Here is a 17969-nt window from a genome sequence, read left to right as displayed (position 1 = left end):
AAATCCCAAGCCCCTCTCCCTTAACTCCTGGCCCCCAGGCCAGGGCGCAGGCCAGGCGAGAATTTACTTACAAACTGGCTTTTGCGGCCTCTCCCAACCCCCAGGAACATCTTTGCTGCGGCGAGTGGTCACACCGGGTCCGGACCGACAAACAAGTCTCTTCGGAGCCCAGAACCGCTCCCCAAAGCCGCCTGGCGCCCGCCCGCTGGCCGAGCCCCAGACGCTTTTTCTACTCAGGGGACTCCGCAACAACCGCGTCTGCTACTGGCTCTGCTTTCTCGCCGGCCAATTAGAGCCAAGGATACTTCAGACCCGTCGCTCTTGGCAACCAGAGGGTCCTATTCAAATCCCCTCCAGGGCGGAAACTGTGAGCGCTGTCCGTTCTCTTATTGGTCAGAGGAGATGTCAATCTCTGGCGCTATAGCCTATCTGACGCCCAGCGAGGCGGAGGGCGGGCAAGACGAAGGACTGGGCTCGCGGCGCCACTGCACCGGCGGAGCTGGGGTGTCAGGGGCTAGGCAGGTGACGAAAATGAGGGACGGGGCTATCGGGACGGGAAAGTCCTGGTTCTTAGACTCTGGGAAATAATTAGCGAACACTGAAGACCGGCTCCGGCCAAGAGGCCCCGCCCCGGCTTCGAGTGGAATGTGGGGCGGTGCGCAGGACCGCCTCGCGTCGCAGGCTTGAATTTCCCTCTTTAGATCGAGGCCGCCATGGAAAGGAACCCCCCTGGGGGCACAGGCCCTGTGCACGTGCCTCTGGGGCACGTTGTTGCCAGTGAGAAATGGCGTGGGTCGCAGCTGGCCCAGGGCATGCAAGGTCGGTGGGTTGCCCTCTGCATAAACCCTCTCTGCCCTCGCCCCACTTTTAAAACACGTCCTACCAATTGCTCCCTTTTCACTCAGAGCTCACGGAACTTATTTTCTTGTCTGCATTTAAGGGAAAATTAAACTCCTTTTTGAGGATGGCCTGGCCCCGGTAGATTTTTACTTATCTGTCAGATCCTGCATTCTTTATATCACAGAAGCCGATCTGGTGGCAGGAAATAGCTACCGCAAGAGGCTTGTTCGCGTTAGAAATGTAAGTACTGAATTGAAGAAACCGACATTGAAAATGAATTTCTCTTCCCCTTCCCTCTTATGTATGGGATAATTTATATAAAACCGTTAGCCATTCCAAGCACCCTCGGAGCGCTAGCTTCCTTAAACTTGAAAGGGATTTTGTTACAGAATGGTTTACTGTGTTTATTTTTCTTTGAAGTCCAGTAATCTTAAAGGCATGGTGGTAGTTGAGAAAACGCAGATGAGTGAACAGTACTTCCCAGCCATGCAGAAGTTTACTGTGCTGGACCTCGGGATGGTGTTGCTTCCAGTGGCCAGCCAGATAGAAGCGTCCTGCATCATTATCCAGTTAGTAAGTACTGATCCCTACTCCTCCACGATAGCCCTGCCTTGAGGACTCTCAGCTGGCCTTCATGCATCTTTTAGCATCTGCCCTTGCTTGCTGCGGGTTCTGAGTCCCTCTAATCATTCTGTGTTGCTTTATAAAACCCTTTTGAGGAATGTAAATTCAGAAGCTGCCTCTGCTACCAGCTGAGCTTGATACATTCTAGGCCAACTGTATAACAAAGTGAACAAGTTGGAGACTTGATTTTAGACTCCCAGACTGTGATGGCTCCATCGCTGATTATTCTGCACTGATGCTGGTGAAAATGTCCTCTAGCAGCTGCTTTGCCTCATCGCCACATATTTTTTAAGCATCAGCATTCAGTGTGCAAGTTATGTTGTTTTTAAACCCAGTTGAAGGTTATTCAACTTGACTGTATGTCAGAATTTTGTGGGGAAACTTTTCAAAATAGTAATACATGAGCCTTACCTCAGACCAATTAAAAATCAGAATGTGGGAGTAGGGCCTAAGCATCAATTTGTGTTACTGTGTTGTTGATGTTAAATCTTCCCCTCTGATGTGCAGCTAACGTTGAGAACCAAATTGGAAATGCAGTCCCGTGTTCACAGATCCCTCCACAGCTCTGCCACATTTTGCTTTACTGTTCCTAACTTGCCTTGATGCAGTGCTATTATCTGCCTTTCTGTATCCACAACTAACTGAAGACTGGGTGTCTCCTCTGACAAGCAGATCCAATTTAGGTGTAGTCATTTAATGGCATACACCTGAAATGTTTCTTAGTGGACCATAGGAACATGTTTGAATTTCTCAGAGTATGTTTTCATTGGTTGTATCATAACCATTCTGGAAACCTAAGTTTTTATTTAAAAAATTTTATCTCTTACTCCTTTGTGTATTCATATGGTTCATCTTTTAATAATTTTGCTGATGAAAAATTATATTCATGGTATATGAAAACATTTGTAGTGGTATATCAAGTTGAACCAAAAAGAAAAACTGAAAGATTGCTGGTCCTCTAGAGGGTGCTCACATGCTCTTTAATTTTGGTTCAGGTTCAAGAGCAAACCAAGGAGCCCAGTAAGAATCCTTTTCTCCAGAAGAAACAGGCTCAAATCTCTGAGCTGTCCCTACTTCGAACTGTGCAGCAGATCCCAGGAGTTGGAAAAGTTAAAGCTTCCCTTCTGCTTCAGAAGTTCCCAAGTATCCAGCAACTAAGTAATGCTTCCATCGAAGAACTGGAGCAGGTTGTTGGACAAGCAGTAGCACAGCAAATTCATGGGTTCTTCACACAGTCCAGGTGACAGCTCTTCTCACAGCATCTACTGTGTTTTCTGCTTTACACTGCAAACTACTGGATCTTGTTTTCTTTTCATATTTAAAAATCAAGAAAAGAGATTTCCTCGCAGCAATTAGGTGAGGACTGAGTGGAACCTGCCAGTTGTCCTGCGCTGTTCTCTGGGTGCAGGCATTTAAGTTAGTGGGCCCCAGGTGGTGCTGCCCTGATTCTGCTACCATGAACAGGGCCAGTGGCGATTTTCCTAAGAGTCACTCGAATTAGGGACTCAGACTCATAAAAAAAGCCATCTTGGGCGATTTGAATGTGTGACCTTGACCCCCATCTATCAATGGAAAGGTCTTACCAAGTTTCAGGTGGTGGATATGACCTTCTAAATACAGGAAACAAACCTACAATGAAGCACTGTGTACCATAAGCCCCTTGTTCCTGGTGACACAGTCACTGTTCAGGTCTGGGCTTAATATACCTGTGCTTTGAGGGCTGCTGCCAGTGTAAATAAACAATTGAACAGCCTTTGTGTTTCCTCCCTTGATCACTTCCTTCATGGTGGCTGCACAGTTTGTTTATAATCACTGGGAACATCTGAACACAGAAAGCCTGGAATGTAGAGTACCCACTTAAAGATAAAAAGCCAAAGTATAGTGGGAAGATACACAGGAAAACGGTAAGGGCAGCTGTATCCAGAAAGAAGAGCTGGGGGTAGGCTAGGGATCAAAAGGTACACTTGCCCATTCAAAAAATAAATACTGCCCTAAGCGCTGACCCGTGCACAAAACCCGTGTAGCAGGTTTGATTCCCCGGTCAAGGGCACATACTGGGGTTGCAGGTTCAATCCTCAGCCCTGGTCGATGTCTCTCTTATATCATGTTTCTCTCCCCCTCCCTCCCCTCCACTCTCTCTAAAAACCAATGGAAAAAATATCCTCGGGTGAAGATTAAATAAATACAATTAAAGATGCCATATGCTTTCAAAGATACTAAGATAACTTGAAACTCCTGTTTTGTGAAATGTTAGTGATTTTTAAAAATCAAAAATAAAATCATTTGTGTATTAGGGTAGAAACAACTTGAAAGAAGGGAATTAAAGTGAGGAAGTAAAAAACATTAACTCAGGCAAATGAATGTGTTTATTTAAATATTTATACAAAAATGGCCCTATGAGCAGTGAATACACTCTCCCAAAGGTGTTGCTTCCCTTTTGATATTGCACACTAGAGAATATTTTAAATTCTTGTTAACTCTCAAAACTAGACCTCAATACTATGTTTTTAAGCTATATAACCTGTACTATGTCAACAGTGAATCCTGTTAGAATCACGGTATCATCCAATGTATAGCATGAGAAATCAACTAAGAATGTCATTTTAAAAAGTCAAATAGAGCTTTAAACTTGATTCATTTACATCATTACCTTATAAAATTCAACCCATTTTAAAGACTCTTAAAATATACAATTATGTACTTTCTACTTTAAACAAAATGACAAATGTTTTGAGTATCAAACAGTATATTATCTACCTTGTAGACAGCATCTGCATCTAACACTGCCACCGTGTTAGCAACTTTTAAATGACATGTAACTGGAAGGAAAGCTACTCCAAAACTGTTACATCTAATAAGTCATGACAAATTGGACCCTAGACTTTATCTGGAAGTAGCATTCATATTATGTAGAAACAGTAGTAAAATCTTGTTATTTTAGGTTAATGAATTCCCCTTAGGAAGCAGCTCTTTGTAACATTTTATTAATACTAATTTAAACCCATAATTATAATTCCTTGACCTGTTTAATTTGGGCTCATCTGGATTCTGGGTTAAGGAATGAATTATTACCCAAGCCTGGAAACTTACAAATAAGACCAATATAGGTAACCCCAACTTAACTCTGATAGTATCTAAAATTTAGTCATCATTGTAGCTGTTAAAAATAGCCATATTTTCATCACTATTCTATTTACAATACTTTGTATAATAAATAACTTGCAGCAATATGGTGACATTCCTTGAATACATTTGTTTTCCACACATTTCCAGAGGTTTCTTGTTACTTTCATAGACATCCATTGTAAGGTTGTCCTGTAAGAAAACAGGATTTGAGAATATTTAGAAATTTTCCATTATGGCACAAATATGAAGGCCTAGTCAGCACTGTAAAAGTTTTGGGCCTGAACGTTTTTGTTTCCTGTCATTAGTACAAAGAACTGTCGGAGTTGAGAAGGTTGAAAGGAGAGGGGTGCTTCTTCTTGACTTGAGGCCTGGCAACCCCAACTGACGGGAGGCACAAGGTGCTGGCGGACTTCTGTCTGTTCTTGTTGGTGCCCCAACTCAAGAAAGAAAGCTTTTTCGAGATTTTCTTGGTTTTATCAGTCTTATCATCATCGTCATCTATGGCTAAGCAGATCATGGAGTAAGTTTTCTGCATTCCCACGGAGTATGTGGCACACTTATTATGCTGCACATAAAAGAGGAAGAAAAGGGTGTTAGAAATCCTCAAGATATCTGATAAGTGATCGCAAAGTCTGAGACTCACATTCTGCACTTTCAGCATCCTCTAAAATGGAAATAATCCTGAAACTCAGGTGACTAACGCTTATATAGGTTCTTAAAAACAAGAACAGTTTTTAAGGAATATACTCAGAAGTAGTAATTTAGGCTGAGAACCACTATCTACCTTTTCAGGTTCTTATATTTGAAAAAGCAATACAGACTCGTGGTCAACAATATGGAAATACACACAGTGAACAGTAGATGTTCCTCCTACCTTGGCTCCAGGCCCTTCTGAGTTAAATGATTTCTGTTACACTTTTGGAGATAATGTTCATATACAGGTAATGCTGTGTGCTTAAGTATATGTCACCACTTGTCTTTCCTTAAAAGTAATATACACACACAGACTGATCTGCCCCTAGCTTTCTTAATGTATCTTGGATTTCGGTCTATGCCATCAGGTATAGCTCAACTTCATTCTCTTTAAAGATAATATAGAATCCATGGTGAGGATACCATTAACTTTTTTCCCTGTTTAAGTGGTACAGTCCTGTGGTGTTACATACATTCATGTGATGGATACATACATCACCACCATTCATCTCCAGAACTTTTGTCATCTTCGTCAAACAAAAGTGTGCACAGTACCTATTAAACCCAACTATTAACTTTTAAAGGCCTGTGTAGGACTCAAATAGAAAATCTAAAGAAACTTGTTTTCTAAACATTTCCACATGGGTTATCACCTGCTTGTAAGGTTTGGCTAACATTGAGATTGCTTTGTTCACCAAATGTTTACTGAACATCTGTGTTCCAGGCACAGAAATCAGGCCATGTACATAAGTATAAATGACCTACATACAATAGACCTAAGTGGGTTCGTTGCTCCTAATATAAGTCAAGGAATTTGAGTGATGCAGCAGTAAAGGAGGGTATTCACATAAAATGTCCCTCTTGAGTGTGGCTCCTTTGGACGAAATCCCGCTCCCTTTCTTATAAAACTGCCATCAATCCCACATGCTCTACAGGACACATGTGCTCTCATTAAAAACAATAAAACTCCTGGAGGTAGATTTAATGCCTGCAAACATTTTTCAACCTTCACCTGCTTAGAGTCCGTTATGCAGAATAACCCCTCCCTTGAAAACACCCTCAATTCACTTACCCACTTGGACCAGCGAATGTCAACTCTAGTTCAACACCCACTGCCTTCCCAGGTCTCCATCTCAACAGCTGCACATTACTGGAAAATGTTTACCAAGTTGACTGCCTTCCCCCGACATTCTAACCCTGACCCCAAACCTCTACCGGGTACCCCATCACCCGGCACTCCTACATTTCCCTAGTAACTTTAGTTCTTTCCTCCTAGATACCTTCTCTCAAGCCCCTCACACGCCCTCCTGATATCCTTGCCCTGTACTTAACTGCATCTGTCCCCAAAGACAAGCCCTCTGGTGTGCCTGGATCTCATGCCCTCTCCTCCAGGTATTCCCTCCTTGCACTCCGGTCTCCCAGACCTTCCCACCAGCACACAAGCTTGCTGTGTTCCCTACACACACCACCACCACCTCCGAAAAGCTTTCCTTTCCCCTATGTCCGTCTCCCCACCCCAGCTACCACCCCAATGCCTCTGCTCCCTTTCACAGGTCTTCCCTTCCTCCCACTCCCTTTTTTTCCTGTCTTCACCCAGCATGCTCCCACTCACATCTTCCTGGGGCACCTCTCTCAGAACTCTTGACACCACAGCCCTAGTCAACTTTTACATTACCTGGATGAGGAAACTGAGGCCAAGGGCGGGGTATTAACCCACGGAAGGTCACACAGCTTGTTAATGGCAGACAAGGCCCGATTCTAGGTCTTTTGATTCTACACCTAGGATTCCACTACGTCAGCAGTTTTCAAAATGTTCTCCACAAAGGAGTCCCTAGGGATCTCCACTGTGATCCAGAGAGAGTAGGGGAGCAGGCAGTCAATTCAGCAAGAGCACTCAGCTCTATTCTCATTTTTTGGCTTTGTTTGAAAAAAAGGTTTAGCAGTTAAAAACAGTGCTCAGACCGGCTAGTGTGGCTCAGTGGTTGAGCATCGAACCATGCACCAAGAGGTGGAAGGTTCAATTCCCCATCAGGGCACAAGCCCAGGTTTTGGGCTCAATCTCCAGCAGGGGGCGTGCAGGAGGCAGCCAATCGATGATGACATTGATGTTTCTATCTCTTGCCCTCTCCCTTCCTGTCTCTCTAAAATCAATAAAAACATACTTTTTTAAAAAACAAAAACAGTGCTCAAATGTAATTATCTAAAATCCTTGCTGGGGAAAAGAAGAACCACATCATAGTTATTATAACACCTATTATGAATTGAAATATACTGCATGTTAGGCACTGTTTTCCCCATTTTCCTAGGCTGAGCTGTTCCCTGAATTGCCCAAGGTCACACAACTGGTGGCAAAGCCAGGATTCAAATCTAGACAGTCTTGAGTATAGAATCCTTGCTTTTAACCAACCGCCACATCCACTGGCCTCCTTCAAACACATGACAGGATTGAAGGATAAGCCTTTCCATCTCTGTTCAGGGGCAGGGCTGCTCTGTGAAGCCACCTCCCTCCCTGGCAGTGCCATCTACTCCAGCCGTTCAGTCCATAGCCCAGCCTTTTATTCATCTTCTGTTTGGACAAACCTCTTCTGTTTCTGGTTAGGACCTTGATCACTTTTCCAGCAATTCTATGGATTCCACCCCTAAAAGTACCATTTCTCATGACCCCTTCTCCCAAGGTGCTCTGTGAATCCCTCAACTTCTTTATTTTTTAAATTAAGATGCAATTCACATACCATAAAATTCCCCACTTTAATGCAAGTCAGTGGCTTTTAGTATATTCACAGTTGTGCAACTACCACCACCACCTAATTTCAGAACATTTCCATCCCCCAAGAAACTGTACCCACGAGCAGTCACTCCCCATTCCCCAGTGCTCCAGCCCTGGCCCCTGGCCACCACGAATCTACATTGTGTTTCTATGGACTTGCCTATTCTGCACATTTCTTATCCGTGAAGCCATACAACCCATTCACTCTCCAACCCTCTCTAATCTGAGTCCTGGTGCTCGCTCTCCTTTTGTCCCACTGCCAAATACAGCAGACCCGGCTCCTCCTCCCCGACTCCCCACCTCTTAACTTAATGCAACATGGCGGACCACCCTCTCCGGGCAGCGTTTTCTCTTGAAGCAAAGCTCCTTTTTACCCAGTCTCTCTGAACTCGCCTTCGCAACTTCCTCTGTGCTACTTCTCTTCTAACGGACATCCAGATGCTTGCAGTGTCTCAGAGTCCAGTCCTCAGCCCTTAGCCCCTCGCAGGCAACTTCACTGAGTCTCTTACAGCTTTAAGTATCATCTCTATGCTGGAGATGCTCAATATTTATTTCTAGCTCTGTCTCTCCCTTGAACTGAAGATGTGAACATCCAGCCACCTACTTTATATTTCTATCTGGATGTCTACTGGCATATGAAACAGTTAAAGCAGAACTCTTTTGTTTTCTCTCTCAGCCTCCCTAACCACCACGTCCCTGTTCCCCATCATTATAAAAAATGATGCAGTTGTTCGAGCCAAAAACTAAAGAGCCATCTCTCTTTCTACTACCTTTTTATTTTTTTACACAAATCATCTACAAATCTCTGTGAGCTCCACCTTCAAAGTATGTCTCAGGTGTACCCACCTCTCCACCTCCGTTGTCACCCCTAGTGTAAGCTGCTAACATCACTGGCCTGATGACTGCCACAGCCAGCTCGCCCCACTGCCACTCGGCCAGCCTCCAAGCAGAGACATCCTTCTAAAATAAACATCCTATCATTTCATTCCCCTTCTTAAAAGGTTCAATGGCTTCCAAAGTCCCACCACAGCCAATGAGGCCCCCTCCCCCTCCCACCTCATTTCCTGTGGCCACAATGCTCCAGCCAAAAGGCCCTTGTTTGGTTCCTCTGTCAGGGGAAGCTTATTCCTGCCACAGGGTCTCTGCACCTGCTGGCCCTCTGCCTGGAATGCTCATCATGTGCCTCTTCAAATACAAGAAGTTCCTCCTCATCACTCAAGCCTCTGTGAAAGTTCTGTCTAAAGGAGCCTCTCCCTGCCCACAGTCATTCTATTATTTACACCTTTTATTTTCTTTGCAGCACTTATCAAAATCACAACCACTTATTTGCTTATTTGGTGCCAGTTTTGTGGGGGCAGGGACCTTACCTGTCTAGCTGCAGCTCTAGCTCAACACCTAAGACGGGGGCTTGGCACACAGCTAATGCTCAATCAATATTTTCAGAACGAACAAAATGGATGTTGCTATAGAGGGAAATCTCTAAGGTACATTAAAGGTAGCAGAGTGTGAAAGAGTGTGTATGAAATGATTCCTTCTGCTTGGGGGAGAAAGGACATCACTGTGCGCATGAACCTGCCCAGGTATTGGACACTTCTCAAGATCTCACAGGGAACAGCAAATGCTATCTTTGACGTGTGGAGAAGGGCCTTTCAAATGACAAGCCCTTCTGTACCATCTGAATGTATTTTTACTATGTGTACGTATTACTTCTGTCATTTAAAAGGATATAATCAGGAAAAGAAAGCAATTGGTTATTTTCTGCACAGGATCGATAATAAAAGTCTTCCAGTGTTCTCTGACCCAAGGCAAGCACATTGCAGCAATGCCAAGCTTAGGAGTGCAGTCATTTGTGGCATGTTACATATGCAGGCAGGAGGAAGAGGGTCCGGGAAAAACCTCTGGGGCTGCACTCACACCAGCCTCACCCCACTTTGCTATCTACTGCCAGGGGTGTCAGCGCTTACCATGGATGAGGTGGAGTCCAGGAGGCTCACAACCTTCATCTGAATTTCACGCTTACCAAAGCTCGTCAGCAGTTTCATAACCTCGCTCAGGGTCAGCCACTTACAATCCACATCTTGAATGGAAACAATATAATCCCCTTCCTTGACTCCTGCCGCCTACAAAAGTATGATTTAAATAAAGGTCAATGTTCTGTTCATTCAATTCATGGGATCAGTTTCCAAGTTCATTAATAAAATAGATATTTGCATGAATTTGCTTTAAGAAAGCAAAAATTAATCTTTTCCTCTTTGCGCATTTAATATCCACAAGAGGCCTTTTGTATAAAGTCAGACCTTTGACATAAAGAAACCCTAAATCATTCACCCAGATATGTTTGTTTGGGCATTTGACCACCTGTAAAGGTGCCAGTGAGGTTTGCCCCCACCTAGAATGGCACATACTCACCGCAGCAGAGCAGTAAGGATCCAGGAAGTGGACTTGAACTGGAGAGTTTCCTCTCAAGGTGAACCCCAAGTCCCCTTCTTCCACGGTGAAGAGAATGCTTTGAGGAGCTGTCCATCTCTTGTTAGCCGAAAACACAGACAAAGGGCCCTTTGGAAAAGAGCATCGTTAGCTGTAGGATCTGAAGGCTGAATTGGGCATTTGAAAGTGAAAGGAAATGTTGCCTTGTCCCTGCAGATGTCACTCGGCCTGGCTCAGAGACCAATGTAATGGCACCATCTGGGATAATACATGCTACAGCAGTCACACGAGAACATTAATTGCCGTTTTCTCTAAAATAGCCAATATATTTTAAATAAAATTGTCTTGCCCGGACGGGCGTGGCTCAGCTGTTGAGCATCAGCCTAGGATCTAGGCGACTGGGGTTCGATTCCCGGTCAGGGCACATGCCCCGGTTGCGGGGTCGTGCAGGAGGCAGCCGATCAATGACTTATCATTGATGTTTCTATCTCTCTCCCTCCCTCTCCTTTCCTCTCTCTGAAATCAATAAAGATATATATATTTTTCAAAACCTTAAAAAAAAAATTGTCTTAATTAAAACCCCTAATTTAAAAATCTAAAATACCCAAAAATAACCTTTTGTATACTTGTGACATGTAAAAGCTGTCCCTTAGGTCACTATGCAATTAGCACTCAACATACCAGTTTCTGGAAGAAGTCTGTGGCTGTCACCTTGGAGAACTGTGGCACTGTAATTTCAACCTCTTGCTCAGTTTTAGCTAGAAAATAAGATGAAAAGGGAAAGCATGGATGTTTCTGTAGCTGAGAGTTATCCTTGACCCTGGCCAGGTAGCTCAGTTGGTTAGAGCATCATCCCAATATGCCAAGGTTGTGGGTTCGATCCTTACTCAGGGCACATACAAGAATCAACCAATGATGCATAAATGAGTGGAACAACAAATCGATGTTTCTCTCTCTCTCAAAATAAATTTAAAAAATATAAAAAATAAAAATTCAGGTCTAAGTCCTCACTCAGAAGGGAAGAGAAAGCAATCCTTGCTCCGGGTCACGTGTCTGGCCGCTGGGTTTAGGCTAGTACAGAAGATGGACTACTGGTCAACCCCCTGGTCCAGTGTGACCTGTATCTACTATGAGCCATACCCTACTCTGGGGATGGGACAGGGTAGTGACAAACAACACATTCCCTGCCTTCAAGAAGCTTATTTATATTCTAGTGGACTTCCTTTGGCATTTATAAAACCCTGCAGAGAAGTCATCTATGTTTTAGGCGTGGCTGTCATGGAAGGAAGTACCATGTCTGACAGCACAAAGGCCTGGAGGAGATGTGCTTCCTTTCATTATCAGTGTGTAATGTGATGATTTCACAGTGAGCAGTGGGTTTGCCAAATTGTGTCCATCAATAGCTCAAATCTCCACATATCTGTGCCGGGCCCAACCCACCCTTACCACGAGGCTCATTGGCTTCTCACAAAGGATCCTAGAACAGGCTCAATATACATGAACAATAGTATAAAAAGAAAACCTGAGGAAGCAGACTGGTACCGCTAAGGTAGATCATACCCCTCTATTCCCAGGATGACCCTGTGGCTTCTTACAAACTGTATGATACAGCGCTGGGCTCGGAGAGGCTGCTCATCCACTAAGAGTGGTGCCACCACTCCTGGACCTCACCAGGAGCCATGTGTTTCCCTCCCTCCATGAGGTTAAGTCTCTACCCGCTGGCTACAGAGCACATGGTGTGGACAAGGGGGCCAAGGAGGTGGCCACAGTGTCCGTGAAGGAGACTCCCTGAGCACTATTCCTATCTCCGCCCACCAGCTTTGTCACCTGGGGAAAGGACTTAGATCCCCCTAAGCCTTTAAGATAAGGGCAATACCAGTACTGCCCTCATACAGTCGGAAGGAGAGTTGAGTGAGATTCTGTATACAAATGGTGCTGTGCCTGGCAGACCTCAAATGCCCAGGAGATATCAGCCAACATTATTAAAGACAATCCCAGGATTCTGGCCTGAGCCAGAATCTAATTCTAAGGAGCAGGACCCTGAACACTGGGGGTGGAACTCCAGAGACTGGAACAGAGGTTTAGGAAGTAGGGTGGGAGGGGGTATGGCCAAAGGGGGATTTCCTCGACTGGACCCCCCTCCACCCCCTTCCCCTAACTCCTGCAAAGATCCTGGTCATTCTCACTGTCAAGTCACCCCTCGGGGAGGTCCCTCCACTCCTAAGCTCGAGGGCAGAACTGACTGCTGCCTTTCCATGGGCAGCAACAACTGCCCAGTTCACCTCCGTACTTCCGAAAACGGGACAGTGCTCAACACCTTGGAGATCCCTGGAAAATGCTCACGGTGCACAATCTCACTTATATACAGAATCTAAAATAGTCCAACTCATCGAAGCAGAAAGCAGAATGCTGGACGCCAGGGGTCGGGGTAGGGGTAGGAGAAATGAGGAGATGGTGGTCAGAGGTACAAAGTCTCAGTTACACAAGATAAGTAAGCTCTAGAGATCTACCGCACAGCATGGTGACTATAGTTAACGACATCACACTGTATACCTGAAATCTGCTAAGAGGGTTGATCTTAAGTGTTCTTCACACACACACACACACACACACACACACACACACACACACACACGATGAACTAGGTTTTGAAGAATTTTCCCTCCATCCTCTGGTTCCACTGTTATCAGTGAAAGTTTTACATCCCATTTCATAATAAAAATAACTTTTGTCTTAGAAGAAAAACAAAGGTTGGTGCTAATATAAGATGGAACGAACCAGGGAAAGAGCAGGCCTAGAAGAGAAAATAAGGATGTGCTGGCTTTCAAACCATGCAGCCCGAGCTGTAAAAGACAGATAACCAAGTGCCGCTTCCCAGAAGGCAGATGGAGTGTGGGTGGGAGAGGGGTGAAGCCAAAATGTCAAGGCGAAAGGCGGTTTCATGGGCCTCCTGAGTAGAGGTGATGGCTGGAGCCCCAAAGGAGGTTGGGAGACTTTAAGGAAAGAAATCTAGAGGAGGAACAGTCAGCAAAGGGGGTGGAGAGGAAGGTGGGAACGCCCAGGGTGGCAGGGCACCCCAACACCACGGGAGGAGCACCAAGGGGCAGGAGGGGAGTCAGAAGTCACTAAGGGGTTGACAAGGACAAGGCCATGAAGAAAGCCCTGGATTTGGGTACATGGGATGAGCAAGAGTGGCATTTTGCCCTCTCCTGGTGCCCAGTGCATCGTGAGAGTTTGCCCAGCCCCTGTAGAGTGAACAAATAAAGGCTGTGCAACCCAGGTGACCCTGCCTCTCACACAGGGCACTCTCGGCACCTGGCACAGGCACCCAGATCACTCACAAATAATGTCAGGAGCATCCATCAAATTCAGCAGGTCATCATCCTCCTGGTGCTGAGTGCACTTGAGCCGGGATCGCTGGTGTGCCACGGACAGCACCTCCTGCAGCAGCTCGATGTTGCGGAGCTTCTTGCACAGGCTCACCTCCCTCACGGACTCCTCGTGATGGGCAATGGCTCTGCGCAGATGGGACTTGCCTGCCAACAGAAAAGCAACACCATGTGACGTGTGTCCTAAATTGCAACAAAAGTACCTCAAGGAGAGCCAAATGCCCAAGGATCAGCCCAGAAAGGTGGATGTTCCCTTTTCTGAAGAATCTGCCCAGATGGCTTAGGTCTCTCTGAAGTGCATGTGCAATGTGCTCACTTACGTCCATAAAACATCCATTCAGCATATATTTACTGAATGTTCCAGGCAGTGGAGATAAAGCAATGAACCATACCTAGCCTCTGCATTCATGGAGCTTACATGCTAGTGGTGGAAGACAGATAATTAACAAGCAAAGCAGTATGTAATGAAATGTGTGGCAATCAGGTTGTGGAGAAATGTGAAACGGTAGGCAGAGGTGGCAAGAGAAGACTGGGAATGATAAGTTGCTCTTCCATGATGGGTGATCAGGGAAGATCTTTTTGAAGGTAACTTTTGAATAGAACCCTGAAGTAAGGAAGGAAGCAGCCATGATGATATCTGACAGAAGGGCATTTCTGAAAGCAGAAACAGTAAGTGCAAAGGCCCTGGGGCTGGACCATGCCTATGTGTTCAAGGACAGCAAGGAGTTTGGGGGTGAGGCAGAGAAGGGTAGGGAATGAAGGCAGAGAGGAGCAGGGGCCGGACCATGTCCAACCATGCATGGTGAGGTCCTATACACCTATTGTGGGTAAGATGGGAGCCCATCAGGGTGTGAGCAGAGGACTGATCTGATTTGACCCATGTGAATGGACTATGAAGGAAGGTGCAAAGAGGAAAGCAAGACTACCAGCTATGAAACCAGTGCAAAAAGCTGTGTAACCTCTCTGGGCCTATTTCCACAACTGAAAAATGGGGAATCATGCTATACCCATCTCATAGGATTGTGTGAGGCTTCAGCAAGTCAGCGTCAGTTTAGTTAACACTGTATGTGTGGCTTGGACCAGGTGATAGGGCAAGAAGCAGCCGGTTTTCTAGGTAGAGTCAATGAGATTTGCTAATCAATTGTGAGGAGACAGGGCACAGAGTGAGTCCAAGGGTTCTGGCTTGCACACCTAGAAGGATCTGGCTTGCACATCTAGAAGGATGCAGTTGTTGTCACTGAGATGGGGAAAATGCGTGGCGCGGGAGGTAGGAAGTGAGACTTGGCAGAGACCAAGCCAGGACAATTCATTCCCAGTTCTCAGGTGTGGCCCGAGAAAATGAACCACCGTGTCCTTCCATACAAGGGGTGATGAAAGACTGTCAAAGCTCTAGCTCCACTGGGGAGGCCTGGGCCTCGCAAAACCCGTTGAGAACACAACTCTGGAAGCCTATAGAGATTAGAGGACTACACCTCATGGTTTCTGAATCTGGAGTGGCCACCATGACTCTGGACCCCTGCTCTCCAAGGCCTGCCCTGGGGACATGTTGGGGGTTGTTTGTGAGCAGGACTAGCTGGGCATCAAGTGGTCCACTGGGAGGGAGGGAGCAGGAGAGCCAATACACACCCAGCTGCCGGCGCTGATGAGCGTTTTTCAGCGTGGCCAAGGGCGTCAGTCCCTCTGGCATGTGGTCGTAGAGCTGGGACAGGCACTTCTCCTGGTGGTCTTCATCTGCACCAGGCTTCACTGCAATGAGAACCACAGGATGAGCCCCTTCTCATGGCCATGGCCGAGGGCTCTGGAGACAGCACCACAGACCCACGTAGAGATTTCTCTCAACCACATATTCTGCTTCCTTCCTTCTCTAGTTTTACAAGGCACTTGGGAAAACAGGTCTCCTTTCTGCCCTTGGACAAATGCCAGGCAATCCAGCCCACCGTCTTTGCATACTTGGGGCTCATAATTTGGTCTTGAGGTCCCACTCACAACCCCCTCCAAGCCACCCACTTCCTGGGACCTCCTAGCACAGCCCCGTCTCAAACCTCTGGTGGCCTCTGTGCCTGCACCCTCCCTGGCACGCACCCCCCCCCCCCCAACCTCAACACTTTCGGCCTCCATCCCAGAGCTCAGGTAGTGTTCTTTCTCTAACTGTTCTTTCCTTCCCTGGTCAGCTGGAAAAGCTCTCCTCAGCATTCAAAGTCCAACTCAAATGAAAAACTGTCCATGACTACACCAAGGAGTCCAGCTGCTGCCTCACTGGTGTCTCTGCTGCAATTACTGAAGCACTATATTCGCGCTGGTTTACATGACCTGCCCTGCCTAGCAGACTACATAATACTAGCAGTAGCAGCTAACACTTTCAGAGTCCACCTATATACAAGGCACTACTTAGTTTTGCACACAGCACACACTGTTTTCACAACAGCCCTATGAGATAGGTTCCCTTCATATCTCCATTTTAGAGATGAGAAAACTTAGGCACAGGGCAGCTAAGTAACTCGTCCAAGATCACAGCCAGTAAACGGCAGAGCTAAGATGTGAACCCAGGGAGGCTGGCTCCAGAGGTTATCCTTCTCAGTATGCTGGAGGCTGCCTTGATTAGCACTAATTACAACATTCCCACCAGACCTGAGATCAGAGCCAAGACAAGGGTGAGGAGAGAGACACACTCACCTCCAGCTGGGAACTGAAGGGAGTTCCAAAATCTCAACAGTCAAGGTACACAATAGTTTAATACAAGTTTCAATGCAAAAAACCCATGTAAAAAAAAAATCAAAACTACTTTTTGCTTTGGGCTCCAATGTGACTCAGCATAGCATTGTTACCAATCCCTGTCTTTACTTATTTATTTCTTTATTTAGACAGGAAGGGAGAGAGAGAAACATTGATTGGTAGCCTCTAGTACGCACTGCGACTGGGAATCAAACCTGCTACCTGGTATGTGCCCTGACTGGGAATCAAACCCCAGACCCTTTGGTGCATAGGATGCTCCAACCAACTGAGCCACACTAGCCAGGGCTCCCCATCTTTATTTAAAATTCTGATCACCCCTGGCTGGTGTGGCTGGGTAGGAGCATTGTTCAGTACACTAAAAGGACATGGGTTGATTCTCGGTCAGGGCACATACCCAGGCTGCAGGTTCGATCCTAGGTTGGGGCATGTGCTTGAGGAAACCGATCAATGTTTCATTCTCACATCGATGTTTCTCCCTCTCTCTCCCCCCCTCCCTTCCTCTCCCTCTAAAATCAATTTTAAAAAATTGATCACACCCTGGCTGGTGTTGCTCAGTGGTTAGAGCATCAGCCCACACACCAAAGGGTTACAGGTTTGATTCCTGGTCAAGGGCATGTACCTGGGTTACAGGTTCGCTCCCCGCCCCAGTCGGGGTGCAAGCGGGAGGCAGCCAGCAGCAATCAGTCAATGTGTCTCTCTCACATCAATATTTCTCTCTCTCCCTCCCTCTTCCTCTCTAAAATCAATTTTAAAAAATTAATCACCATGGAACTTTTTTGCATTACTTTTGATTCATTGAAAATGTGACATTAAAATTTTATCTTGATTACTGAGCTTTGGGGCATTCCCTTAGATTTTGTGCCTGAGGCAAATGCCTCCCAGCCCTCATCTTGGTCTGTTCTAGATCTCCATGCCACTGTCTGCTCCAATCCAGGCAGAATTAGTGCTTCCCCTTTTCCTCCCACAGTGGAAACATGAACGCCTAATCCCACCCTGGCCTATGTGACAGCTGCTTGGGTCAATGTGTACTTCCCACCCTCTGTCCAGGGCAGGCAGACAGCCCTGAATCTCAGCTCAGAATATCCCGGAGGCAAGAAAACCACAACCCTGACCAAAGCCCAGAGCCCGAGCCCCAAGCCTTACACTGGTGGTCGATGAGGAGAGTGGCTACAAAGTAGTGGGCCAGGGCTCCATAGTGGTGCGCCTTCACACACGCCACCCTGGCCCAGGAATAGGGGATGTTCTCCTTCACTGGTGCCTGGCTCATGGCCGCGTGCAGCTGCTGATAGACCTCTTCCACCTGCAACAGAAGGGATGTTGGGAAGGGGGAGCCTGGCACAGAAGCCCTCATGCACCCAGGCTGCAGAAAA

The 17969-nt window shown here is 46.2% G+C and overlaps 3 protein-coding genes across 4 annotated transcripts in view; 1 reads left to right on the top strand and 2 right to left on the bottom strand.

Moving 5' to 3' along the window:
• CEP89 (centrosomal protein 89) overlaps positions 1 to 156 on the bottom strand; it is a 44701-nt gene extending 44545 nt beyond the window's left edge. For both annotated transcript variants that reach the window (XM_016221059.2, XM_087827262.1), the window contains exon 1: positions 72 to 156. In XM_016221059.2, the coding sequence (XP_016076545.2) occupies positions 72 to 110 (39 nt within the window). In that variant the 5' untranslated portion in view covers positions 111 to 156. The remainder of the gene's footprint in view (positions 1 to 71) is intronic.
• A 373-nt stretch (positions 157 to 529) lies between these two features.
• FAAP24 (FA core complex associated protein 24) lies at positions 530 to 3811 on the top strand. The gene is made up of 4 exons (XM_016221005.2): positions 530 to 819; positions 941 to 1080; positions 1261 to 1413; positions 2460 to 3811. Exons 1-4 carry the CDS (start codon positions 714 to 716, stop codon positions 2706 to 2708), a joined length of 648 nt encoding a protein of 215 aa, XP_016076491.1. The 5' UTR covers positions 530 to 713; the 3' UTR covers positions 2709 to 3811.
• Positions 3769 to 17969, bottom strand: part of RHPN2 (rhophilin Rho GTPase binding protein 2) — a 52176-nt gene continuing 37975 nt past the window's right edge. The window contains exons 9-15 of the mRNA XM_087826619.1: positions 17743 to 17899; positions 15493 to 15612; positions 13819 to 14013; positions 11159 to 11235; positions 10460 to 10606; positions 10015 to 10170; positions 3769 to 5155 (exon numbers count right to left, since the gene is read on the bottom strand). Of these exons, the coding sequence (XP_087682745.1) occupies positions 4892 to 5155; positions 10015 to 10170; positions 10460 to 10606; positions 11159 to 11235; positions 13819 to 14013; positions 15493 to 15612; positions 17743 to 17899 (1116 nt within the window). The 3' untranslated portion in view covers positions 3769 to 4891. The remainder of the gene's footprint in view (positions 5156 to 10014; positions 10171 to 10459; positions 10607 to 11158; positions 11236 to 13818; positions 14014 to 15492; positions 15613 to 17742; positions 17900 to 17969) is intronic.

The sequence above is a fragment of the Miniopterus natalensis genome, chromosome 18 (assembly GCF_054644295.1).
Source record: "Miniopterus natalensis isolate mMinNat1 chromosome 18, mMinNat1.hap1, whole genome shotgun sequence".
Lineage (NCBI taxonomy): Eukaryota > Metazoa > Chordata > Mammalia > Chiroptera > Miniopteridae > Miniopterus > Miniopterus natalensis.
The sequence above is the reverse complement of the archived record's forward strand: the minus strand, read 5'-3'. Positions and strand labels throughout refer to the sequence as shown.